Source organism: Cyprinodon tularosa, unplaced genomic scaffold (genome assembly GCF_016077235.1).
Source record: "Cyprinodon tularosa strain WSP-4 unplaced genomic scaffold, ASM1607723v1 ctg145, whole genome shotgun sequence".
Lineage (NCBI taxonomy): Eukaryota > Metazoa > Chordata > Actinopteri > Cyprinodontiformes > Cyprinodontidae > Cyprinodon > Cyprinodon tularosa.
Window position 1 is genome coordinate 292,043 of NW_024038276.1, and position 27,271 is coordinate 319,313.

At 39.1% G+C, this 27,271-nt stretch overlaps 1 protein-coding gene across 5 annotated transcripts in view; it reads right to left on the reverse strand.

The window, feature by feature from the left end:
• Positions 1–27,271, reverse strand: part of sugt1 (SGT1 homolog, MIS12 kinetochore complex assembly cochaperone) — a 56,208-nt gene that overhangs the window by 18,044 nt on the left and 10,893 nt on the right. For 3 of the 5 annotated variants that reach the window (XM_038278844.1, XM_038278847.1, XM_038278846.1), the window contains exons 4-10: positions 26,914–26,983; positions 25,137–25,207; positions 15,223–15,276; positions 14,093–14,121; positions 13,875–13,900; positions 11,027–11,123; positions 9,601–9,708 (exon numbers count right to left, since the gene is read on the reverse strand). In XM_038278844.1, the coding sequence (XP_038134772.1) occupies positions 9,601–9,708; positions 11,027–11,123; positions 13,875–13,900; positions 14,093–14,121; positions 15,223–15,276; positions 25,137–25,207; positions 26,914–26,983 (455 nt within the window). The remainder of the gene's footprint in view (positions 1–9,600; positions 9,709–11,026; positions 11,124–13,874; positions 13,901–14,092; positions 14,122–15,222; positions 15,277–25,136; positions 25,208–26,913; positions 26,984–27,271) is intronic. The other 2 variants (XM_038278845.1, XM_038278848.1) reach the window with 1 other exon arrangement.

Here is a 27,271-nt window from a genome sequence, read left to right on the forward strand (position 1 = left end):
TGCATGTTCTCCCTGAGCATGCGTGGGTACTCTCTAGGTACTCCGGCTTCCTCCCACAGTCCAAAAACATGACTGTTAGGTTAATTGGCTTCTCTAAACTGTCCTTAGGTATGAGTGTGTGTGAATGGTTGTTTTTCCTGTTTGTCTCTGTGTTGCCCTGTGATGGACTGGCGACCTGTCCAGGGTGGACCCCACCTCTTGCCCATTGACTCGCAACCCCAATTGGGACAACCGTGTCAGATAATGGATAGATGGATGAGTTTCCTATATTAAATAGAGATATTGCAAATAATTAACTTTCTTGTTTCATTTGTCTATAATGAGATGAGACTATGTTGATTTAGAGGTTGTCATATGAAAACTCAAGTTCAGGCTCAGTTAAAAAAAAAAAGAACTTCTGAGAAAATTAGATGTTTGCCCACATCTGCAACTTTGAACTCTTAGCTGAGTTTGTAGTGATTATGATGAGCGAGAAGCCAAATATCAGCACAGCCTAAAGCTCTTACAGGGTTCTGGTTGAGGTCCATTTGACGAGTAGCACCAACCAAGAACCATTGGTTTTAAAAAATAAAAAAGTATAAAAACCATACATACAACAAAATTCTTCTTATGGTCTTTGTTCAACGAAGGCTGGTTTCAGGTATCAAAGCATTCTTGTATATATGCAGGTTTTAATAGCTTCATTGTCAACAAAAATATGGTGTTTTTAATTCAAGCTATAAATTTAGCATGCATTTTATGCAATTGCATGAATAGCTGAGCAGAGGGCCCATTTAATAACTCAGGTAATACCAGCTTAGCTGTGTTCCTCTAAAAAGAGAAGAATGAAAAAAAAAACATTCCTATTCTACAAAAGACTGAACGATCAATACATATTTTTGTTTTATATCTTCCTTTTTTCTGCTTTTACTTTCTATAATCTAGAAAAAATAACCAGCATGTACACATAGCAGAATTGAAACTGACATAGCGGATGTGTTTGCGGCATTAGGAATATCTCAGTCAGCTTTAGCTGGTTTGCCATATCAGGCAGTCTGATCCCTCATCAGTCAGGGGAAAGTTTCCAGGTGGGTGATTCCTTTATCTCCTCTGCATCATCTTTTAGCCGTCATACAAAAAACTGCAGAACTTTACAAACTCTATTAACACCGACACTTCCATGTCTTGGCTTTAGATACCTGGGTGTGTTTGGCTGTTTATATGAAGAATGAAAAAAAAGGTAATCCAAGAAAAGAGTTGGGAAAGGAAATAACTAAATAATTTTAGATTCTATATATAGATACACGTATAAACAACTGGGATGAATATTGATTCTGACTAACCCACCAAAGTGTTTTTCCTATCTCCAAAAAACATGACTTTAACTGATCCTAAAATGTCTACTTTTTTTTAGAGCTGACGCTTATCATTTGTCACCTATTTCGCTATTTTTGACAAAAAAAACCAGGTTATATATCATCGGTTTGTTAAAAATAAATAATAGTTCTAGAAAAGGCTTATTTCTCACAGATGATGAGAGCCTTTAGAAAACAGCAAATAAGCAGCGATTGATTTTTTCCTGATAGATTTATCCAGGTTTGCCCTCATGTTTGCAGACAGATCTACTGTCCAAAGCTGTCGTCCTTCAGCGAGCAGTTTATGACTGCTCCTTGGCTTTATGCGGTAGGGGATCTTTATCTTTTCACTGGGAGGTGATTTGATGTTTACAGGTCAGCGGTGTGCCCCGTCGTTCAGAGTCTCAGCCGCTGCTTCCTGTCTGCTGGGCAACGCAGTAAGTACCACTCTAATCAAGCAAAGGACGAGTTAGAGGCGGTCGTTGCTTTCCTCCCTGCTGTGTTTAATGGCATAAAGCACCATATTAGCACAAGCTTTCTAATTTCTTTAAGATTCACTCTGTATCAGACAATATTTACATTTAATAGTGGCCAGTTTAGTAAACATACAAATAAAAGTTTTTCTTTTTCTTTTCCTACTATACTCTCTGTGAAATCTTAGTTCATTTTAACATATAAGTGAAAACAAACTAATTAGAAAGGTTATTTGTCTGCGGTCAGCCTTCTTTCCATGGACCTGTACCAGAGATGGAGACTCCACTCTCAGGTCACTTTTAGTCATCCTTTTTCTCTGTGATCTCCTCGCCTTTTTACATCCCATGACCCACGACGAAACCATTAATGTAACACCCTCTGATCCCTCATGGGAGAATATGTAATATCAATCAACTGTTAGGGTCTCAAAAAGAAGGTGATGTAGCGCAAACAAAGGAAAGGTAGCCGTCGTGGCATAAATCTCACAGTGGAGACATTACATCACCAACCAGTGCTCGTCTGATCTGAGAAATATGTTGAATAAACAGAATCTGATGAATGTAGTGACATGCTGAAGATATCATATTTGAATCACATGAACCTAAATGGGATTTTTCTGCTGTTTGTCCGGTTTCTTTAAAGTCGTAAGGAAGCGGCTGTTCCAACGGTTGCAGTTCCGAATTCTGCCAAGTGATGCCCGATTTTACACGAGTGAATAACGTGAATGTGATTGGTCGTTTATCAAGGGGGCGGGATTGTTGTATTGGAAGGTTTGCAAGCATGTTTGGTTGTGGCCCGTTTTTTGGAAACATTTTGCTAACCAGTTAGCAACTTAGTGCTAGTAGGTTCCCAATGGAAAATTACATTAAGACCAAGTAGGACTTAGCAATGACACTGTCAAGGAACGCTGTGGACAGCGGAAACATGCAAGAGGAGGAGAGTTTTGTGTTGGAGGTCATGGATGAGCTTCCTCCATCATACATTTTTTATTTAGAGGAGGAAAGTGGGGACGAAGATGTTGTGGAAGAGGACGCCAGGGCAATAGAAGCTTTGTTTGGTGTAGAAGGCTTACAGCGGTATATGTTTGAGCCCTTGCATCGCAACGCTGCCAGTTCTGTTAGCTCTACACCTGCCGAAGACACAGACGTCCATCCCCGTGAACACTGGGACGTATAACTCAATGGTAAAGAAAATTGATTCTGATTTCAACAGTTGTGTATATTTGCTGCGACATATGAATCAAGATGCTATGACCGAAAATGTTTTATTGACAGATGACCGCTGACAAATAATTGGCTGAATTTAGGTGTACTGGCTGACTGGCTAACTAACTGGCCTGCATAAAAGAATGGGGGGAAAAATACACAGATTTTTTTTAAATAGAAAATTTCTAACTTTTGGGACAATATGGTCTGATAAAGAGTACATTTATATACATTTTTAAGCCAGAATGATTTGAAAATTAAATACGACTTCCCTACGACTTTAAAGAAAAGTAGTCTGCAGGTCTTTATCTGCTATTTATAGGCCACTCCCCTTTGCTACCTGAATCCCAGCTTCATGATTTGAAAGTGCACATGGCCTTTTAACCTCCACATACTCCGTCAGCGCTCCGTCCCGCTAATGTATGTCATGCAGAGTACTTGTCTCTCATGTTAATCAATGAAAACTGTTCCACATACACCACTACTTCTCCGCACGTCACTGTTCACGTAACTCTTCTCCATCCATCACATCAAAAGCTATTTCTTGCTCCGCTCCTGTCCGGCCAGTTCAAGATCCACAATTGCAATCGCACCAAACAGGTAAAATAACACTGAAAAGATCCGGTTTGTCAAATTAAAATATAGTAACGATGGATCGGTAACTACAAATTAGAGCATAATTCTTATGTATTCCCCAAAACTAAGTGAGTTTATTTAAATTATCGGATGCAAACTGTTAGTACTTCAATATACCAGGAAGCAGATTTCTCATTTCGATCAAAATATCTATTTTATACTGAGATCCTTAAAAGTTTAACAAAATCCAGTCAATAATTCCAAGAGCGCATCTGACAACTTCAAAAGAAACTTCTTTTCACGGGCGGCATGGATGAAGAGATGCTGAGGATGGAAGTAGAGAACAAACATAGTTCATACACACCATGTATGATCCCAGTTATCCCTGTTACAAAAATCCGTCCAAAATTAATTTCTGCATGCTTTGCTTCTACAAGTTTAATAATAATGATATTGCGCATGCTCTCCTCAAGCCCCAGGGAAGTCGGAGAGGAGCAGGATGGGAGGAACCATGGAGGCTGTAGGCTTGTAGGTCTGGAGCGCAGCGGTGGATGTGGGATTTTCGGTGTTACAGAGTCATTTAGATTGGAGTCAAATCATAAAAGTCATTTTGACTCTCTATGGAAGCGGGATTGAAAGACTCTACCTCCTGTAATAGTAGGTGAAAGTTCACTGACGTGCGCATCCTCATGACAAACAGTGTGTCGAATTTGAAACAAAGTGGCATTTGTAGACAGCTGGCTTTCAGTGGTTCATATATCCATTTTCTCTTTAGTACTCACTCAATTTCATACCATTTAAATTAAAATCAATACAAATAAACTTCTGGTTTGCGAAAAACCAAAGGTTTTCACTCAGTTTGGTTGATACAGTCTCTCACTCAACCCCTCCATGACCTCTTGGAACATGTTTACTTCTAATCTGTTTAATCCCTTAACAGCAACATAGTGCATCATGTAATAAGGGCATGAATATTCTGAAAATGGGAATTAACAGACTTAAACCAAGTTATTACAAAAAGACTCTTGGATCCTCGTAATAAAAGCATTCTCAGTTTGTTCCAGTGAGAAACTGACATAAACGCGAGTTAAAATGCATAAATCTCTCCACTATTTTTATGAACGTAAATGAATGCATTTTCCTTTCTAATTGAGTAGACATTTATTTTATTTCCTTAAATGTATAACAGTTCATATCAGCCCATTTAAGATTATTTATATGGAAAGGATAGGTTGTATGTTCATGTGTTAAATTAGGTCTAGGTTTATAATGGCATATGATCTGTATTCACAACCTGTTGAAGTAATTTTCTGATTTAATCAGTCATTAAGTGTAGCTGTAAATTTAGCATGACTCACTGACTTTATGGACATATTGGGTCTGGGGTTTTCTGTGTTCAGTATTAGAGCACCTCCAGTTGCCATAAATGCAGCATGATCTACAAAACAAAGGCTTCTGTTCTCTGGCTGGTGCTCATATTGCTCTGATATATAATGACATTTAACTCAGAAAGTGAAAGCTTACTCCGACAATTATTCAAAGTTATTTTATTTAATTTACCCTCCCCTCCCACTGTAATCATTCATCTCAAAAGAAGTTTTGTTCCCCTGCCTTCCCGTAGGTGGCTTGTGTATCTCAGACAAATCCCTTTTTCATTTCTTGAAAAGGTTGCCTGTCTTTATTTAGCCCGTAACATTATGATTTCATGACAAACTAACTTTTTTTTTATAAATTCAGTTTCATCAGTATTACAATTTATATTAAAACGATATAATCAGGCATATTAGTGAACTTTTAACTTGCTTTTTTTTTGTTTTTTGGGGGTTCTTTTACTCCTACATTTTAAATAATTAACACTTTAAAAGACAGTCTTAGCAAAAACGCATTTTTCAAATAATCCTTTTAAAATCTTTACCCCTAAAGCTAATAATTGGCTGTGCAACTCTTGGCAGCAGCCATAAAAATCATAAATGAAGTGTGGTCCACTATTCTTTGCAAACCTGCTGCATTACAGCCATGTTGGAGGGTTTTTTATCCGCCTGTTTCTACTGTTGTAGGAGCTTATCAGGATCTAAAGCAGCAAAGCAGCCCACCTCATCAAACTAAACTACAATATTCCACTTTTTATTTTTAGGGTCTTTTTCCTGAAATATTTCACTTTAGCGTTTTGAGTCCAAATGATATTTTCCTAGAAGTCTTCAGTGGATCTTAGAGATGACCAAATGTGAGACAAACAATTGTTCTTCTTTGCAGTCAGAAGCAGTTTTGTCCTTTGAGTTGTCCCATTGATGCTATCTTTGCCTACACACTGGTCTTAACTAAGCCAAAAGATGACTGCAAGTCTTTAGATGTTCCCTCTAAATCCTTAAAGCAAGTGTTCTGTCAGACCAGCATACCCATAGTCAATAAGCATAAGCAAGACGTCAGATTTGCATACGCGTATGCTAGTCCCGTTTATCTCTTCAGTTTATTGTATGAATAATTTTTATTAATAATTTTGTATGAAAAATACACATTAAACTACCTCAATGGGCGTGTACCTATATACCCCATTTACACTACCCTTGAAAAACCAATCCATGCCGAGACCGGTCCGAGCTGGGATCAGTTAACCAGGCCGAGCTCGGTTCTGACGACCGTTTACAGATCACGCTATCGCGGTTCCTCGACTCCTCGCCTCCTAGTGAAGATCTGCGGTATTACTGCCGGTATTGGAGGAGGACATCAAGCAGTTGGTGGCGGTAATGCACCAAAAATTGTTTGGCAACCGCCATAAAACACAAGAAGAAGAAGACGAAGAAGGAGGGAATCAAGCTAATCAAAATGGCGGCCCCCGTCACATTCAGAAAGTTAAGCTTGATTATTATTGCTGTACTTCGGTGTTATTTAAAATGCCATTATTTAAAATGTTGTGTGGAGAAAATTTCGATTGTTGTTTATAGTTGTTCTTCTGTTTTGTGTTGGTTGGCAAGCAACCGCCAACTACTGGAATGGAGTGTGAATCAGGATGTGCAACCAGATGGAGATGACGCGATCTGATCATGTACTCTTGTTATCAGAGAACCGAGCCAGGGAAAAACCGAGCCGATTGCGTCTAGCTCGGTTCAGTTAATTTTGCTTTCCATTTACACACGATAAGTTATCTCAGTTACTGAGCTCGGACCGGTCTTGGCACGGTTTTTCAAAAAAAAAAAAAACGATTTAATTAATTACTTATTGTTGCTTTTTGAAGCGTATGGAGATCTGGCCATAAACAGTTTTTTTCTACGGCATATGTTCCTTCAGATTTCTGTTGATCGGTGCATAATTTCTTGCGTTTTGAGATCTCTTCATTTTGCCACGCTTGTTCTATTGCTTGATTCTACATGTCTGGCAGTAATCTGCTCTGGATGCAGCTGGTGAAATGGAACCAAATCACTGTGGATTATCAAAATTATGTGCAATCCAATAACATTTCCCAATGGGAGCATGTTGGTCTGAACTGCATTCTTTCCCTCTTAGTAAACTGAATACCTATTGTATTTAATAGCCTATTTCTCTGTGATATTAACATTTTAAGAATGTGCAAGTCTGAAAAAAAAGCAAAGCGTTTTAAAACGATCATATCAAACTTGCTCCTATTTTCTGCCTCACTTGTGTTTTCTCTGAGGAAGAGAGCAAAGCTTCGTGTTGCTGGGTATTAAAGAGGTTGAGCAGATCAATGAAGAAGAGGAAAAAAGAAAAAAAAATCCACGTTCACAGCCTTGATGATTAAAGACCAAAAAGTTGCATAAAATCTTCCTCTTGATCTGTGGGCTACAAGCTGACAGTGGAATAAATCCTGAATCAGCAGTCTCAGGCTGCACATTCATTAGCCCACATCTAAAACACACAGTAATTAGTGAACAGTTAAAGGAAAAAAGTACCCGTCCCCCTCATTAGGTCAGTAATCACCTTTAATAGTGCAGAGGAAGTTTCAGCGGATAAATGATACCAGTGCGTGTCTGTGTGTTTGTGTACTGATGCAGGGAGAGGATTCATACCGACGGTTTTAATCGCACCGAGGTCTCTGCAGGAGATGTACTGTAAAAAGTAAGAGTGGATTCCACAGTTTCCACTCTTGCAAAAGAAAGCTTTGCTAGCATTAAGGAATTAAAGGTAGGGGCAGCCGACTATACTCTAATCTCTTGAAGAGATAAAGATGTTGATCTCAGCGTAGTAACCCCGGTAATTATCAGTTGCAGTAAGCTGCTTAAACTCCTATCAGTGTGCTCTTTTTCGATGAACAAAGGCATTAAAGCACATCTGTGGTAGGAAAATCTATTTCCTATTAATTCTCCAGACATCTATTGATTTATCAGTGCTGATTTTCATTTGTACTTAGGTTACAACGGTTTTCACTCAGGCCTTTTCCACCTGTAAGGCGAATAGTTTCCGTAACAGGACAGACTCCGTCCCCTGAAGCTTTATTTAACATTTTACTGCTTTCTTCATCTTTCTGTACCTTGTTTTGATTGAAAAATGTTGTCTAGATCAGAAGAGGACAGAACATGGAGCTATGAGGGCTGTTAAGATTGATAAAATGAAGTCCCGACTGAGTGAATATCCATCGATCTTGTTTATTTAACCGGACAGCTAAATACCTTTTTTCTACAACTATCACAGAAAATCAAATAAAAAGGCTAAATAAAAATAAAACTATTCATCTAAAGAATTCTACCCCATAGCATTAATCTGTGCTAACGTCGTTTTGTACCTTGTCTACAACTTTTAGTCTCTTCTCTAAATGCTGCGGACATGACAGCGCCACTCTGAACATAACAAATTTGCCCTTTGCTCAGTCTGATACCTTGTCATTATGTCAAGTACATGACTGCTGCTCGGTTGTGGTCACTCTGACCCAAAAAACAACCAAAAAAGGTGAGCTATTATTTCCTTTGTGCTTCAGCACAAAACCTTAATGTACCTCTGAGTTCACAGAGGACCATTTAGCATTGTTGGTGTTTTGGAGAGAACTCTGCTTTAGTTTGTTTCTGTTTTATGAACAAGTTTCTCAACCAAATGGGATTTGCACTCTTTAAAAAAATAAAAGGCATCCTAATGTCAATAAGCAGAAGATACAGAGTGCTTTGCTAAAGTATTCACTTTTCTACTTTTCTACACTTGTCATGTTTTGACCTACAAAGTCATATTTGTTAAGATTGTATGAGACAAGCAAACACAAAGTGGTGCATATTTCTGAAGTCAAGGAAAAGTCAAGGGAGTGGCTTAGAATCCTGAGGTTGTGAGTACGAAACCCACTCCCACAGACTGCCAGTCAGGCTCTCTAAACAAAACCCTTAACCCCTGATTGCTCCCCAGGCCCTGCACAACGGCAGCCCACTGCTCCCAAAAGGGGATGGGTTAAATGCAGAGTTCATTTCTCCATTGTTAGATCAATAAAGTTAAATATTTTTCATAATTTTTTTTAAAGGACATATGACCATTGGAACTACTTTGAAAAATATGTTCAAGTGTAAAACTAATTACTACAGTGCCCCCTTTAACTTTAAAACCCTTAAATATAAGTGCAACCAAGAGCAGAATAAGCTTTCATCCGTCACGGTGTAGTTTAATTTTTATTCATCATTGCCAAGTGGAGGCACGATGGTGGCAGCATCATACTGAGGGGAAGCTTTTCCTCAGCAAAAACAGAGAAGGAGTGGTTGATGTTAATTTGAAATTGGATGGAGCTAAGTAGAAGGCAGTCACAGACCTGCTGTGTTAAAAAGGCCTAGTCAAAGTCCAGCTTTAAATCAAATCTTAATCTGTAAATCGATGTTTCAAAGACCTTCCCTGTCTTTGACTTTTTAGCAATTTTTGACCTTAAATAGACATAAAATCTCTATAAAGACCATTCATTCTTTCCAATGACTTCAAAATATGCAAATTATCTGGTTCTAACATTAAGAAATATGAGAAAGTATTAATTTCTCCCCATAAAGTTTCATTCAGCATCTACTGTGTGCAATCTGCTACCCTGGAAGAGCTACCTTGGTGGTGAGGACCTTGAAGCTGCTCTGCTGTGGGACGATGGGGTGCAGAAGGTGGAAGTGGAGGTCGCAGTTCTCCCCCGATGCCATCTGTATGTTAGCAGAGAGCTGGATAGAGAAAATAAATAAATAAATAAACAAACCCAGCAGATTTTAAATGTTATTTGCATTTGTAAACAAAGGATTAGAAAAACTTCCAAGTGGAAAACAATCTGAGGTGACGATCCAACAGAAGGAGTGATAAATGAATGGATGAATACAAACGGTAAGAGGAGAATATTTTGATTTGATTTGACTGCAGCTCTCAGAACGTGTAAAACAACAAAGAGCGAGTGAGAGAAGGCGTCGGCAGTGCTGAGAGTTTTTTATGCGATGTGGCTGCTGTGATTGTCTGGAGACCTCGACATGTCCCCTTCAGCCACACTCTGATGACCGATGAGTGGGCGAGGCGAGGGTCAGCCTGTCGTTCACCGACGCTCTTGAAGCATTCCCTCTTCATAAGGATGTGACTTCACCATTAGCTCGCACAAAGAACGCTTATAATAGGTGCTCTTTGTTTTTTTATTCTGCTTTAATAACACATTAAGTTAATATATATATACCCAACTCTCAGTCCACTACTAATGTTTTCTTTAAAGTCCCTTCTTCAGATTTTGAACCATAAAAAATCATAATAAAAGACTTCAATGGAAATGAGAGCTTGGAAATTGAGATAAAACTGCTTTTGGGCAAATCCACAAAACTATCAGAGTTTAAGTATTCATTTCTAGTTGGATTTCTTTCTGTGCCGTCTGTAGGTATACAGCCCGCCGCACGCACAGTCGCAGGGGGGAAAATAAGTGGAACCACCTCCTTTCATCTTTAATTTCTTTTGTATATACTGACCTAGTAAAAAATATATGAACTTATCTATACTCTGCACCACAAAGGGAGCTTAACGAGTGACTGTTATTCGGAGCAAGAGAACTATTTCTTTTGAAATGAGGTAAATTCCGTTTGTTATTCTATTAGAAAAGACAAAGCCGCTCCCTGGGGTGCCCTGCAGTTACCCCTCAGAGAGAGGGAGAGACGAGTGGAAAGACTGAAACGAGAAGAGAAGAAGTCAAAGAAAGGAGCGCTGTCCCTGAAGGGCTCTGCGGCTGATCCTAGATCAGTTATGCCTCCCATCTACAGACAATTAGGAGGTTGGAGGAGCTAGGGAGGGTAAATTGTTCTTAGATCTGTACTTTGGGGGCAATGTTAACAAGGCACCACTGGAGGCATGTTTGGGTCTGTGGGGAGAAGAGGATGTGTATGTGGGTCTACATGTATGTGAGAGAGACCCCTCTAATGGGCCCCCAAGAGGAAACACTCAAGCGCTAACCTGTCTTTGTTCCGCGCACACAGAGAGAAAACACACCGGCTCCATCTCGGCCAGTCCTCATACCTCTCTTTCCGTGAAGTTGATGCGCACACCGTCCTTGGGAACATTCTTCGCCATGATGGTGACGATGACTTGTGATTCTGTTTGGTACCAGTCATGCCTGTAAGGGACGGATGACACTTTAACTCCAGAATACATGTTAAGACCGCTTCGTTAGCACCTCTGGTACAATTAAGTGAAAGAGAAAAAAGGCCTGGAGATTCCAATCTCTAATTAAAAAAAAAATCCCTCATTAGGAACAACTGACAGAACTATTGGCACCCCGATATTTTCAAAATAAAAATGACAGAAACACTGTTTATTTACATTTGTATTTGCCAAAGCTTTTAGGAACTTAAAACACGTAATCCATAACTTTCTGTTTCCATGGGTTATAAATATGACAAAGAGGCTCAATTTAAGCCTCTGGCTACTTCTGCCCTGTAAGAGGAGCCATATTTAACTTAGCAGCTCCCACAGTGAGCAGGATAGTAAATTAGATTAAATATAATCTCCACAGCTCACTGTTGGAAAACAGCAGCAGAGAGTGGCATGTTGGGGTCACCTAGTCTCCATAGCAACCATTACACACCAGCTACACGCCTGCTTGATATTTGTAAGGAAATTACAGGATAAACTTTGTCTGTCCTGCTATCAGAACAATAAACATGGAGTTGGTGAAACTTTATTAGGACTCTAATTGGAAGGTCGCTCTGGCATGAAACAACAGCGGAAGATGTGGAAAAGCTAATTTTACTCAATTTAAAGTACGGGGGAGGATCCGTGATGCAGTGGGCCCTGAACCTTCATGAAATGATGAGAGGTTTTTCGAAAATGTGTCTAAAACAAGATGAAAATGACTCTATCCTCTAACTCTATTCCAACCAGATATTCTAAAGGAAAACGGGAAAACTAAGCTGCAAACAAGCAGCTTTGATCTTGATTAGGGGAAGCTAAATAAAAATGAATAAGGATGACAAACTAACTAAAATAGCTGACATTTTCCTAAACAAAAAAAAAAAAAAGCCGGCTGAAGCTGGTGAAATCCAGGCAAATCTAATCGCATACATTTAGGAAGGTGGCTAAGTAATCAGAGTGACGGGAACTTACTCCAAGTTGTTTAAATAGCTTACTGAAAATTAGAAAAAAAAAAATTAGCTCTGCAAAAATAAAACTGACTTCAGGTGCGTACGAAGAAAGGTGAAAAGAAATGTTTTTTCCAGAAAAGGTAGAAGACCTGCATTTATCAGAGACGAGGTGTACAGCTTGTTTGCCTAATTTTGCATTGAGAACTATGAGCTCATAAGATTTAAATCGTGTTTTGATCCAACTGATACAAATTTTGATTAAAAGTTACAACGTGAAATAAAAGAAAATTCAAAATAAATGTTTTTGCATCCATTGAAACAAATTAACGAGCCGACGCAAAGTGTGATGTCATCATACGCAGACGTTACTTTTGGTTGTAGTAAACAGGAAGCCGAGTTAGCAAGCTAGCCCAGACCACAGATCAAAGATGGAATGACGTCATAATAAATGTTTTGTAATCAATGAGTTTTTACTTTAGCATGTCAGTTAGTATGAGTGATTGCTTATGTCATCTGGAGACGTCGAGAGAGAAATTAAATCTAAAGCTGCATTCGGGACACCAGCTGCAACAGCTGATCAGTCAGGTGAGCTGAATTATTGGCTACAACAGAACTTATTTAACAAATGCAATTCTGTTAGAAATATTTTATTTATACTCCGTTTGTGTTTCATGGGTTGTGTACTAATGAACTATTATGATGTATAATGTGTGATTTATCGTTTATTAACTCTTGCTAAAGTTCGTTCCAGATAAAGGTCATGCAACGGACAGGTTGTGAAAGAGGCCTGAACATCCTCTATCACATGTTTCTTCTACCCATGTGTTCTTGGAACAATTCAATTGTCAAACAACCACATGCTTTGTTTTAACATTTGTGCTGAGGTTTAAAGTAAGATCATTGTGTTTCCCTTTCCCTTAGTTAAACCTCAGCTTGTGTAATTAGGGACATCCCCTGACTTCAATAAATAGTGAGGACAAAGCTGAAGACTGGCAGAGTGGGGTGGAGATTTGTAAACTCCGCAGTCTCTTCCTACTCTCCTCGCGAGTAAATAAATTAATTGTCTCTGTGCCTTTTTTGTTTCCCTGTATGTATGTATGTATGATGTTTTAGGTGCTTAGACCTGACAATTTCCATCTTGTCTTAAACATATTTCCGCTTTTCCAAAGGTCAAAAAACACCTCCAGCTAGCATGAAAATTTCAAGAATTTTAGTACGCTGGTTTAAACTCTGCAGTTTCCATCGAGCTCTGCTAATGTGATACTTTAAAATGTGAATAATAATTAAAAACTTTGAAGGTTGATGGAAACACGCCTATAGTCAATTAATACCTAACAAACAAGAGGGCATTCTGAAGTGATCAGGACTGAGGATTATCAGGAAGGATGGATGGTTAAGAGGTCCTTTCTCTGTAGGCTACAACCCTGGAAATATTTCTCAGACCAGACAAAGTGGTGTCCTACTATCAGAAAGGGTGCCAATAATCCTGCCTCCAGTAGATCTGTTAAAAGCTGTCTTAAAATGTTTGATTTTTCCAACTTTCAGATCAGAGTCATGCTTCTTTACTAAAATAAACATTTATCTTTAGGCTTCCTACACATTTTTATACTGAGACTGCTTTGATTCTCATCTTGTCATCTTTATTTCTTTAACATTCAACTTCTTAACACAAGAAATTCCACATGTTTACATCATTATGATTTGATAAGTATGTAATGGAGAGCTGAAGTTTTGCATAATAAGGGATAAAGAGTTAAAACACGGGACTGGAGGTTCTGGCTTACTTCACAGGTGGAGTCGCTGGTGTCTGCTGGGTAATTCAGCACCGATGATGATTGGAGGGAAAGAAGAGGAAAAAAGACACAAACAAGGAACAATAAGCAGGCAAGAAAGAATATAGAAAACAGCTCTAAACGAGCCTTTTTTTCTGCCTTCTTCAAAGCCAGGCAGCCATCTGATGCCGAGAGCAACACTGCCCCCAAGTGGCTCAACAGAAACTCACCGTGGTAACGCTGCCGTTCTGTGTCTGAGCTGTGGAGAGAAAGACAATAGAAACATCAAACTCCTCCTCTGCCGTTTTAATACAACAGTCTGTAAAACATGGTGCATAGGACTTTAAATATTCAGCCACTGCATGGATGACTGATGGCAAACAGACATGGCTCCACAGTCGGCCGAGCCTCTCCAGCGGTTTGTTTGCTGGTCCGTCCACGCCCATTAAAAGCCCCCGTGAGCCCTAGGAAGCTGGGGCGGCATTTAACCAGCGTGCCATCATGCATTATTCACCGGCCTCGTCGCGTAACGCGCTCACAGAGAGGGATGAGATGATAGGCGGTGTGCTAATGTTGTCTTAATGAGGTCGTGTTTGAAACAGGAGGAAAAGCGGGGCTGTGGGGAGCAGTTAGGAAGAGACGGGGAAAAGTTGTGTGAACTCTGACACTATGTGTGCCTCAAGTGATGAAATAACCATGTTCCATATGTGTTAGTGTGTAGTAAACACCCTGACACTTCAAGAAGCAACCGCTTGCGGTGTGCATGAGTAACGGTGGATCTGTGTGTGCGAGTAGCGCTATAAAGGGGCTGGGTCTCACCGGGGGCTTTCAAACATCAGTAACGTTAACTCTGATGAATCACAGACCTCTCAGGGGTACGTGTGCACGCCGGTGTGAAGCGTGTTTGTCAAAACTCCTGCTCCCGTTTACTCGAGATGATCCAGAGGGCCACAGCATTGCCGGCAAACAGAAGCGCTGAGCCCTGACGAGGCATGCATCTTTCATTGGACGGGGCAGCGCTGCCCCCAACAAGGGGAGCACACACACACACACACACACAACAGAGGCATGCATATGTTGCATACTCATTTGTTTGATCAGATAAGCTGATCTGCTCCCTGACTGCACCGTTTAGTTTCATGTTTGACGGCGGCAGCGAACACAACGCACGGCCTAATTTACAGCAAGTGAGGCTCAGCCGAGTCACGGATGACTGATAAGCAGGAGAGTTTACATGTCACTGCTGTCAGCCATGCATCCAGGTGCAGCTGTAAACGGTGCATAAAAATCTGCAATAGTTTCATGTCACATGGGATAAAAATATAGCTGGAGTTATAGGACAGATGTGTGTGCTACTTACCCCCCATTGTCTCTTCGCACCGCTTTATCCAGACTTCACATGATTTGTCAGAATCTGCACAAACAGGCATAAATATATGTTGTTTTATTATTTTCCTCAAGAATTTGTTAGTTTTTCTCGACAATATGATCTGTAATATTGGCTTCAAAGGAACCAGATGGGGTTAGGAGGTAAAGGAAACTTGTTGGTCGCATCATATTTTTTGTTTTCACAAATGGGATCCTTGAGAATCATTATTAATCTCAGACTAATGCTAACCTAGGTTTTACCAGACCTCATTTTAGTTTTAATGCATTCAATCTGTAATTGGCACAAATAGAACAAAGGCCACTTTAATCTAAATGGTTTTAAAGAATCCTAATGCAGACAAACCGAGAAAGTGTTGTTTTTTACAGGTATATATATATATAACAGGAAGCGTCACAAATACTACAGTTTAAACAAAGTACCCAGAGGGTAAGCTCTGACCATTAATGCAGGTTTGAAAACGGAGGGAGGCAGGTCTCACCAAATGTGATGATACCTGAACATCTGGTCGTGCACAAAACGTGCGAGTGGCGCTTCAGAATAAGGGTGGGGTTAGGGACATATCTACTGCAATCTCTCCTACATAGTCTCCATTCTGTCAGTGTTGGTGTCATGGGGGATTTCAGGAGCGTTGGTAGAATCCGAGTAGCCTCCAATCCAGTAGGAGGGATCAGAGCCACCTTTTGTTTCTCCTTATTCTTTGTTACACCTACAGTATATTAATCTAAGTGATCCCCCACTGAATAAGCCTCTTGGATGGGGGGAGAAAAGTCTTCTAGAAAATTTTGTGTCCAGTTCAAAAAATGTTAAAAAGCAATCCACTGGACTTTGTTTCCAATTTGTAAGACGTTTCACTTTCCATCCAGAACGCTTTTTCAATTCAAAATGTCAGAAATATTGTCGACTTCAAGGCTTTATAGAGTAGACCAAAGCAAAGTCTCGTTTTGGCTTAGAAAACATGCAAATTGACGAGCGGGTCCGCCCCTTTAGAATGGGGGTCGTTTCGTTTCTTTGTTAGCCTGTAATACCCGAACCCTGTCTATGTCTCTGAAAGGGGGGTCGTTAGAGGAAATAGTTGGCCTGGCTGAAGTGGCAAGGTGCTCTGGTTTCCTGTATGAGGGTGGGGTTGCGATGATAGTGGGAAGGAATCAACTCAATCGCTGAATTGTAGGTTTTGGAAAGCTAACATCCGCCCCCTCTGTTTAAGCTTGGTTTTTCTTTAACAAAGATGGCTTCCTTCACACCTCTCTCAATCCACCTATGACCTGGATGACTGAGAATCTTCACAGATAGAAGCAGATGTTATTCCAACTATCACAACTGATTCTGCCCTTTGGCTGATGTTTTGGTTTGATCCTATAAAAAGGGGGGGAATGTGGAGATGCCAATCCAAGCCACAAGTATTTAACAAAACGCCTTATAGATAAATAAATGTGTCAATTAATACATGAAACAAAAGTAAAAACTAACTAAGAGTTTGTTAAAGTACAGTCAAAAGGTACAGAGTCCAGAGTAAAGTGTTACTATATTGCTTGAATTATTCTATATTGCTTAAATGTTTTAAATATCCGTATGTCCAAAGCTGTCGTTGGGTGCACTTATTTTTCACATTACTCTAAAAAGATCAGAAGCAAAATGAATCTATTCAGCTGCATGAAAGCTGCTCATTCATTTATGCATGCAGAGCATCCAATAAGCAGATGTGGGTTCACTCTAGTCTAAATCTGTCCTAAAATATTTATGAAGAGAAACATTTGGTAGACAGGCATGACCTTCAACATTTATTAGCTTACATAAAATAGTTTAAAATAAATCTCAGGCATCGAACCCAACTTGTAGACGGTCCAAATCGGAGTTTATTGCAGAAAAATCCCAGCATCATGGGTCATTTTAAAGGTTAAGAGCATTTAAATAAAGTAAATGAAAACAAGTTGTTTTCCAGGCTGCTGTGAAAGCGCAGCTGGGAGGAAGCTGATCCACAGTGACTGTAATGAAAACCATAGTAAATCTATAACCATACATTTATTTTTAAAAATGATGGATTAAAGGTACACTATGCAACCGGTGTTGATTTTCCAGTGAGGCTCCCTCCAGAGGGCGAAAGTAAAAGTGCACTGTCGTAAATATGCACAGCTGTTCTCCTGGTTTCTCCGTCAAGCCAGGCGCGGTTGTTTTGAGCTTAGCAGCGAATGACTAACGCTGCGTTCACACTGGACGTAGCTGGCGCGACAGAAGCAGCAAGTTTACATGCAAAGTCAATGGTTGACGCGCGTCGGCGCAGCAAAAGGTCCCGCGGCGCGTTTTGAGCACCAGGCTCAGCACGTCTGAGCAGCTGAAGCAGCGCGTCGGGTGCGTTTAACGCAGGGAGAGAGACACAGCGCTGATGATCACTCCTCTTAAACAGTTTATTGACGCCTAAATTAACTTAAAATGCAGAAATCTGCCGGCAGAATATGCAGTTTGGATTATTTAGATGAAAAACACCTACCAGCTGCCGCGGTGAACCGCTGCTGATGAAGGGATCCATACTGCCGGCGCAGCAAAAAATGAAGCAGCAGACGCGATTTTGCTGCTTTTGCTGCTTGAACGTAGCATAACTGCACAAAGATTGCCACTGTGCTAGCAACGAGAATGCTTTTAACTGGGGGCGTGTAGCAGTTCTCGCCGTAAAGCAAGACTGACTCTCACGAGACTTCTGAGCCTGTGGGTGCGGGTCGGTGCTCCTGCAGTTGCAAGTGCAGTATTTCCCCCACAGACCACCAGGGCGGCCGAGAATACCTTTGTTCAACCTGAAATGACTCATTTAGTCATCCATAACGTTATGGAACACATTAATTAACTGAAAAATGTTGCATATTGTCCCTTTAAAGTACTAATGCTGATGGTTTACTGTGGGCTATTTCTTTTCATTTATACATCTTTTTCTTTTTAAACAGCCGGTATCAGCTGGGTCACTTGTTTTTTCAAGATATTAAAGACTGTTTCACGTGACCAAAAAAAAAAATGAATGAGGTGAGTTTATAGTCAGCAGCTGCTCAGGTGTGACTGTGGTGTCTTAGACCCATGTAACTGTCCAGAGCAGATGTCTACAACCTGCGGTGCTAGAGCCACAAGTGGATCCTTCAACCTTCAACAATGGCTCTTTATAATTTTGGGAAAAATTTATGTATAAAAGAAAAAAAAAGATTTATACTGGGGGGAAAAAAATCCAGATCTTTGCATTTTTTCCAAAGGAAAATTTGCACTTAAAGGTATGTGGAGGTAGCCTCGTGAGACCATCCTGATCTCGCGAGCTTCCAAGGTTTCACTTGCTAATCAGTCTGGAGACTCTCCGTTGAAGAAAATTTGGAGCCGTTCACCAAACGAACGTCCAATCAGCGTTGGCTTTGAGGCGGGTTGAGGTGAGACGCAACGAGAAGCGCGACAGTTCAGTCTAAAGAACATGGCGGCTTCAGCCGATGAAACTAGCGTTAGCATGGCTATCGAGCAAGTTTTATCGGAATTACAGAGTATTTCTTCACTGAAAGAAGAGCAAAACACTGCTCTGGAGGCTTTTCTGAGGAAAAGATGTTTTTGCTCTTCTCCTGACTGGTTTCGGCCAGAGTAGCCTGGCTGTTAGTACGTCATATGCTTCGTTGATCTGATTGGTTTATTTGGCCCGTCTATCACCAACATAGGCCAATCAGCTAACCAGTATTTTCGCCCCTTCCCAAATTACTTCTACGGAAGGTTTCCAGATGGATATGCGGAGCAAATCCATCTGGCGGAGTCTGGTTAATGTGGAGGATTTTTGTGAATTTTATGAAAAGATCCACCGACTCCACTTTAAATAAAAAAGCAAAAGCACAACCCTGTACCAGCTCCTGAGAGGGGTCGCCTATTAAAAGCGTGCAAGAGCATGCACGAGCCAATTTCTCCTCGTGCACACCCTGTTTAACAGTTTCTGTTCTCATAGCTCATACAAGCTTACTGTGTCCGAACGTCCACCATAACTAATATTTCCCTCGATCACTTATAGAGCGGGGACTGACTGTTTGGACAGATGATCATGTTTTGCTGCCTGTTAGGAACGTAACTCCTCCTCCTTTGCACTTCATAGACACTTTTTCTCTTATGACCCTCAGCCATTTTCAAAGAACCGCGGCGAGAAAGGTGTGCTTCAATGACTGTCTGAAAGCCATAGATATACGGCTGAAAGTGCGCATGTGAAGAAAAAGATAGGTAACTGGACTAGCATGTAGGACGGCCTTACGTAAATATATCACCAGAATGATTGACAAGTAGGAGGACCACTTATTTATATATAAATATCTTCCTATTTACCTTTAACTTCAACAAAATTACACCAAAAACAATCAGTAATATATTTTCAGGTCTATTTTCCAATCATCAGGTTCAAAAACGTTATTGATACTGTTTTTGCAAAGGTTTAAGTATTTTTCTTTATTTTATAGCATAGAGAAATAAATAAATTGGTGGAACTTTAACACTAGGACTCCCAGAATTCGGATCCTACTAGAACTCCCACTGCCAGTCATATATATTTTCTAAATGGAATGCAAGTCCGGTGATGTCATCAAGTGAAATGGTTATAAAGTGCCATATAAACCCATTGTGGATATGTAGACCTTTAAAAAAAAAAAAAAAAAGTTTTGTCTACTGCATAATTGCGCTATATATACAGTATTTGTCTCTGAACTTCCCTATCAATGCGTTTTGCACCATGTTTTTTTTCCTCCCACGCTATTTACATTTGATCACTGCTGCACATTATGAAATTAAAATATTAATTTCACTGCTAAGCTGCTGCTTATTTACTGTCTGAAAGCCGTACAAAATGAAATTCTGTTTTGTATACACTGTATACAAAATTAAAATAAAAGTCAGTTCTAATATTATTTTAAAGGCTGCAATTTTTTATTATTCAAAAATTAGTAAGACTGATAAGACTGTTAATAAGACTGATTTACCACACAGGATCAAATTTTGAAATTATACATTTATTTTACAGAAATTGATTGATACCCCCCCGCACACCAACTATATACATTTGAGACAAACATCATAGGAAAGTTTTTTTGTGCAGCGTTGATACTCCTGCCACTGTTTTCTTTTCCGCGCTAAAGCTGGGTTTTGTGCAGCAGAGGGGTTGGTAAGCTGCGGCTCTCTGGAGTGCATGTGGTTTGCACGCAAATGTTTTATCAATTCAAGGATAAAATGTCTGCGTACCTTCGCTTTTACAGAATACTTTCCAATCACCTGATCAAACACATCCACACCAACGTTTGTGTGATTATAGTAGACCATGGGCTCTGGTTTGTCTTTTGGGCCTCTGAGTGTTTTGGCCGAGGTGCCAAACCTTGAACAGAATGGGTCACTGATAAGTCTGCGTTTTCCTGGGGAAGGTTGATCATCTTCGGACTCGCTATTTTTAAAAAACAACTTGAAAATGAAGGAAATATAGAAACAGAAAAGATCAGTTAACGAGACTAAAATAAGATTAATGAAAATAAAGTTCTTTCACTTCAAAATCTCTGAACCTTCAAAATGAACGCCACAGGAGTTCTAGTGTTAAATATTATAGAGGAGATCATGAGTTGTTCTTTTTACAAAACGTCATTCATTGACCTTTTGTGGCTCTGAAAGGAATTTTTGAGCAACACTGAGAGCAGAAATGGCTCCTTGGCTTGTAAAGGTTGCAGATCTTTGGTCCAGAGCTAAATGCTGGGGGACGGGGAGCAAAAGGTCTTATTTAGAAAGGTTCCTATTTTCTCTCATCTCTCATGTTTGGAAGCATGTTAGAGTGTCTTTTTTCCTGAGGTATTTTTTACAGTTTATTGTCCCTTTGGCTGCAAAGGGGGTTGTATCCTGGTGGGACACAGACTGTCTCGTTAGCAACTTCTATGAGCTCTGAAAGCTGGTATTTGCCTGTATGCGTTTTTTTAAGGAGCTAAAGATTTTGTTTTGACTGAAAACTTATAACAACCCTTCTAAGAGGACATTACTGTTCCCCAGCTACTGTTATTCTCCCATAGAAATCCCAGATCGCCTCTCTAAGCGTGGTCTGACATTTAAAGGGAAAACTCTAGAGACTTCACCGACCAGAAAACGGCTCAAAGGAGAAAATAAACTGACTGAAATCAAAAAGATTTAGAATAAATCTGAAACACATAAGCACATGATGAAGAAGGAGCTCTCATTAACTGCCTTAATGAGTCACGTTTAAGTGGTAGCATGAAGACAGTTAAAGCGAACCCTTGACTCAGAGCAACGACATGTGTGGGCAGCTCATTAAAGTGACTCTGATGTGTGAACTTCAGTCGACACGCAGCTCATCAGATCCATATTTATTCCTTATGAACTGGTAATAAGCCGAGGCTGAAACATCAAACAGCTGATTTTATGTCAGAGGAATGGACTCATTTTAGACATCCGTCTATTTCTGCCTCCGTGTTAAAAACACGTTGACCTCTGTTAAACTATGATTCTCACCAGAAGCAAAAAGTTAACTATTCCTAAAGTGAATCTGCTGCCATTTCTGTTTTTTTAATAAAGAACAGAAAAGCCCCTTAGAAGTTAGTTTACACATTACTTTTAACATTTAACATCTTGCTGGGAATATATTGGTTCCTTTAGCCTCTAGGACCGGCTGGAGGGCGAAACACTTTTAGTTATAATAAAACACAAACTGAAGTTCATTTGTTAACATGTGGACGATATTGACTGATATTAGGCTACGTTCACACTGCAGGCCTTAATGCTCAATTCCGATTTTTTTGTGAAATCGGATTTTTTTGCGTGTCCGTTCACACTTCCAAGTATATGCGACTTGTATGTGATCTACTGTGTGAACTGAAAGCGTTCAACCGAAGTGTCCCGCATGCGCACTCGAGGACGCGATGACGTCACATGTAGCAAGCGTCCTCAGTGTTTGCGGAAGTAAACATGACTCGTAATACCGCAGCATATATTGCGTTCTTTAAGTTCTTCTCCAACAGGAGCAGGCACATTATGAACAAAATCTTTTTAAGAAGATCAAAAAGAAAGACCCGGTTCCGGTAAGACCCTTCGAGTTTGATCTGAATCGAGCTATCTTTCCAAATATGAATTAAGTCAGCAACCTCACTTTCTCTCCATTGACTGCTCTCTGTGTTATCTTCCGCAATGGTTGTTAGTTTTTCCCGCCTCCGCTTAGTAGGACGCAGATTAGTAATGTTTAGTAACATTTGTCAAGTATCAATGACGTGTAGGTTGGATGAATGCGACCTGGCCGTACAGACACAGGTCGCATTTGAAAAGATCAGATACGTATCGTATTCAGGACCACATATCCAAGTGGCCTGGGTCGCATTTGAAAAAATCGGATCTGTGTCGTTCAGACTGTCATAAAAAGATCAGATACAGGTCACATATGGGCAAAAAAATCGGAATTGGGTCACTTCAGGCTGCAGTGTGAACGTAGCCTTAGAGATCTCACTTTTAGGAAAATATGAACCAAATCACAGTGTAAACTAGGGCTGCAATTATTTATTATTTTAGTAATATTTCATTCTTTTGTGACTACTTTTTTAATTTGCAGATGAAATAATGAGGTAAGAAAAGGTGCTTCACTGATTTTTTATTTTTTTACAGAATGGGAAACAAGTGAAGGTCAAACGATCTCCACTGAGTTCAGCATGCAGCATATTTACAGATTTCATCTGAAATATTTGCCTAGTTTTTGCTTCACTGCTATGTGAAGGTCATTCTATTAGCAACAGCCTGGTTTATGTATAAGCCATGTACAGGCTTGATTTCATTATCAGATTAGTTGATGAATGTTCTGATCACTGATTAATCACCATTAAAGGTGAATAGCACAAGGTCAAAAGATTTTATTTTTCATTCAAATTCCTGCTCTTACAATTGCCCTAAACGTAACTATCTTAATAGGCTTCATTAGTCAGTTCATGGGAGTAATTCAGATCATATTCTGTGGAAGTGTGCAAAGGTTGAGGCTCCACTACCACTGACCATTAGCGAGTTAACTTTAATATTGATAACCTCTTAACTCACAATGCCTTTAAACAAAAAACTTGTGCAGAGGCAAACAGCGGCGCTTTAATTCATCTCTTCTCCTAGTGCACAACACTGCAGGGTTCCTACAGCATAAGGCAAGTTAAATTCAAGACTTTTTAATGCCACTTGAAATAAAACTTTAAGACCAAATTCACAAGAAACACAAGCAAAACCTGCCTGCGACAACTTAACCCAAAGGTTTATTTTAACATAAACCACTGCACTAATGTTTAAAATTTTGAAAAGCTTCCCATACAGGAAGAAAGCTAAAAACACACAAATGACAGATATATTTTAACAATTATTTAACTGAATTCACAAACTTTGTTTTAGCAGGGAACAAAACAAATCAGTTTTAAAGCCACAACATATCCAGTGCTAAGTCTTTTTTGCAGCTATTTTTCTTTGTATTGTTTTCTTAGTATGTTTGATTTGGTGATAAGTGGAGGCGTTGCAGAGACAAGGGTGGAACTAAACTGAGAAATACCGGCTGTTTCTCGGTAACTAGGTTTTGTGTTTCGCGCTTCGCATGTGACTCCACTGCCTTAATTCCCATCGTTCCGAGCTTGAATCGCTTCTTGCACAAAATCCACTGAGCCTCATGTATGTTCCCTGGTTTTAGTCCGTGGAGAAAACTCTTGGCTGGAGCCAATTTTCGTTACATTTACACTTGCTCATATTTTCCAGACAAAAAGTTAATGATGCATCTCCCAAATGTCCCGGCCGCAACAACTCTTTTATTGGTTCCGTTATCGGGACGGAACCAATAATGGCGAGCCATTTTTTTTTCTTTTATAAAAAAAAAATTGTCAATTTTAACGTTTTATTTACATTACAAAAATAAATCGTAATAAAAAAAAAATCCTGTTTATGATGTTTTGAAAATTAAGACCTACGAAAGACTGATTTAAGACATTTTAATACCAATTAAGGCCTTAGTTTTATTTTGAAGAATTCAATGCCTTTTAAGATTTTTTAAGGACTCGCGGGAACCGTGCACTGGTATTCTTACCAGAGGGGAAACATTTCTGCAAAAACTGTGAAACCTGCTCTATGATAGATCTATTTTTTTGTGTGCAAACCTTTGAAAAGTTCCAAACGTATTCAATAAATAATTAAAATCTATAAAAGGAGAGAGAATGTAATTAAAAAATCAAGCAGCTTAGGTTCTCGGAGCAGAAAGCAAAGCCAGTCTATAAGAGGTCATCTTAAAATGATGAAGTTTCAAATCAAATGTGCCATATCCAGGGATATAGTATCAACATCAAATGTTAAAGTTGTTGATTTTTGCTGAAAACAAATATTTTACAAATATCTTTCCTCCCGCGTACAACAAAAACATGAAAACAAACTTGCATTAGTCATTTTGGCCCAGTTATACTAAAAGGATTGGATGTTGGGACCCGACTGACATTAAGGCTGTGAATAAATCACTATCATAATATCTGTGCATATGGAAAACATAAAACAGAAAAACAAATATCTGATCACAATATAAAGTTATAAGATGATTTGGTCCAGAAAAAGACACAAGTGGATACTAGAAATGATTAATAATAATAAAAATACAAAGATAATCAAAGAAATCTGACACTAACAGTATACCCCACAAACATCCATATAGGTATAAAGTTGAAGCAACGTTTAACGTTTGATGCGCTCAGAGAATTCAAACCCACATACAGGACGTTTAGTGACAAAAGGTTAGCTGGATTTCTATACACTGAAACAGCAGCAAATATTCAGTATTTACAAAAACCTCACAAATAATCACATTGAAACACAAAGACATTTGGTTTCAGTGGAAAACAGAAGTAGATTAGACTCACCGTCCAGCTGCTGCGCCTGCGTAAAGGCTGCATTTGCTGACTCGTAGTTTTTTAGGTGGTACTCTGCAATTCTAGAATAGAAAAAGAATAATATTAATTATAGGCAATGAGCAATGAAAGCGCCATCGGATGTAAAATAAGTATAGATGGCTCCTTTAATGTGTTAAAATTTATTTTTATCCACAATCTAAAGGTGCATCTGAAAAAACCTCGAATGTTGGAAAAATAGATTATATGAAAGATTTTTGGTCTTATAAAATGACTTGATGATCATGGCTTACAGATAATAAAAAATTTCTAAAACAAGGAATTTTTTTATTTTACTCCAGTTCTGTCAAAGGACCAAACTAAAGCTATTTCTATGCAATCATATCAGTTTTGGTCTCATTTTTGCCTAAACTGACAGCATCTGCTTAGTTTGAATGGAAGCCCAGAGCCTCAACCCTTTCCTTGTGTAGCTCCACTGAATTTTTATATGGTTTCTCTTATTAATCCTGATTAGGCCAGAACTGATTAGATTAGATTAGATTAGATTAGATTCAACTTTATTGTCATTACACAGGTACAAGGCAACGAAATGCAGTTTAGGTCTAACCAGAAGTGCAATAGCAATAAGTGCAGGATAAATAATGGTTCCATACATACAGGACATGGGTTTATAATATAATATAATATGTAGATCACTAGTGTTATGAACTAAATTTACAGCTGGATATGTACCGAATATAATATACAGGTGGATATTACTATAAAATGGGTTTTTACAGTTATGTACAATAGCATATATACAGATTAAGCAGATACATTAAGCAGATTAATCGTGATTAATTGATTATTGAAATAATCGTCATTTAATAAAATAATCAATTAATTGTTAAATGGGGTGTAGAGACTCTAAAACATGCCTTTAGCTGTCAACTTAGCTGACAACCCACTTAGAGCAGTAATATCAACATTTTGCATTTAAGATAAAAATCTATCAATATGCTCTATCCAGAACTCCTCCAGAGGAAATGTTTTAGTTTCACCTGGTTTAACAAATAAAATCTACTTTAAGGAACCTTTTGCTATCCGATTATTAATCGACTAATCGAAAAATAATCAACAGATTAATCAATTGCAAAATAATCATTAGTTGCAGCCGTAGTCCAGTTAAATTTTTTCACCGTTGACGTTTGTGCAACTTTCCCCACCGTAGTTTTTCCTTCCACTTAGCTTTCTATGAATATGCTTAGAAACGAAAAAAGAAATATAAAAAACAGCTTTGATGGTGTTTTAAAGCAAAGGCTTGTTGTGGCGTTTGGAGGGAATTCATGGCTCTCCTTCTCCGTGTGCCTTACCTACTGACTCAGAATGAGAGACCGTTTGGAGGCTCATGAGACCTTTGCAATACATTTTAGATATTTCATTATCAATAAGCCCACATTAGCAAAATAACAAGAAAGATTAAAGTTTTGATATTCTAATGTATTGACACATTCTTTAAATTTTAAGGTTTAGTTCAAGTCAAAATTCAGAGAGAACTAGTTCACATGTGTTATTATAATACCAACAAACTGATGTTCATTTGCAACGCAGAGAAAAAAAATCCCCTAAGAGATGTTGTTTTATTGAAAAGCTTAGAATACTGTCACTCAACATTAATATTTAAAACATTTAAAGATGAACCAAACTCCATGAACTGACTGCCGTTGTATTTTTGACAGGTTAGCCAAGGGCAAAATGGATTTGTATCTTTAAATAATCACACAGAGGTCAGCTGTTTGACTCTACGCACCCTGTTCGCATGAAGGCTAAAGGTAGGCTGGGTTTTAGCTGCTGGGCTTTCTTTGCATCATCAACGGCACCTGGAAGAAAAAAAGAAAAGAGGTGTAGTTAAGATAAGATGGTAGCATGAATCGACTCTTCTCTGTTAACTTTAGGTGCATACCGTATTTTCACGACCATAAGGCGCACCGTACTAAAAGGCGCACTCTCAGTTATGTGTCCCATTTCTGTATTTAACACACACATAAGGCGCACCGGACTATAGGGCGCATTTTTTATATACAGGTACATGTCCTCTACTACCTTTAAATACCTCTACTGCGTATTTAAAAATACAGCGGGGGCAAAACTGAGTATGACTGTGCTTT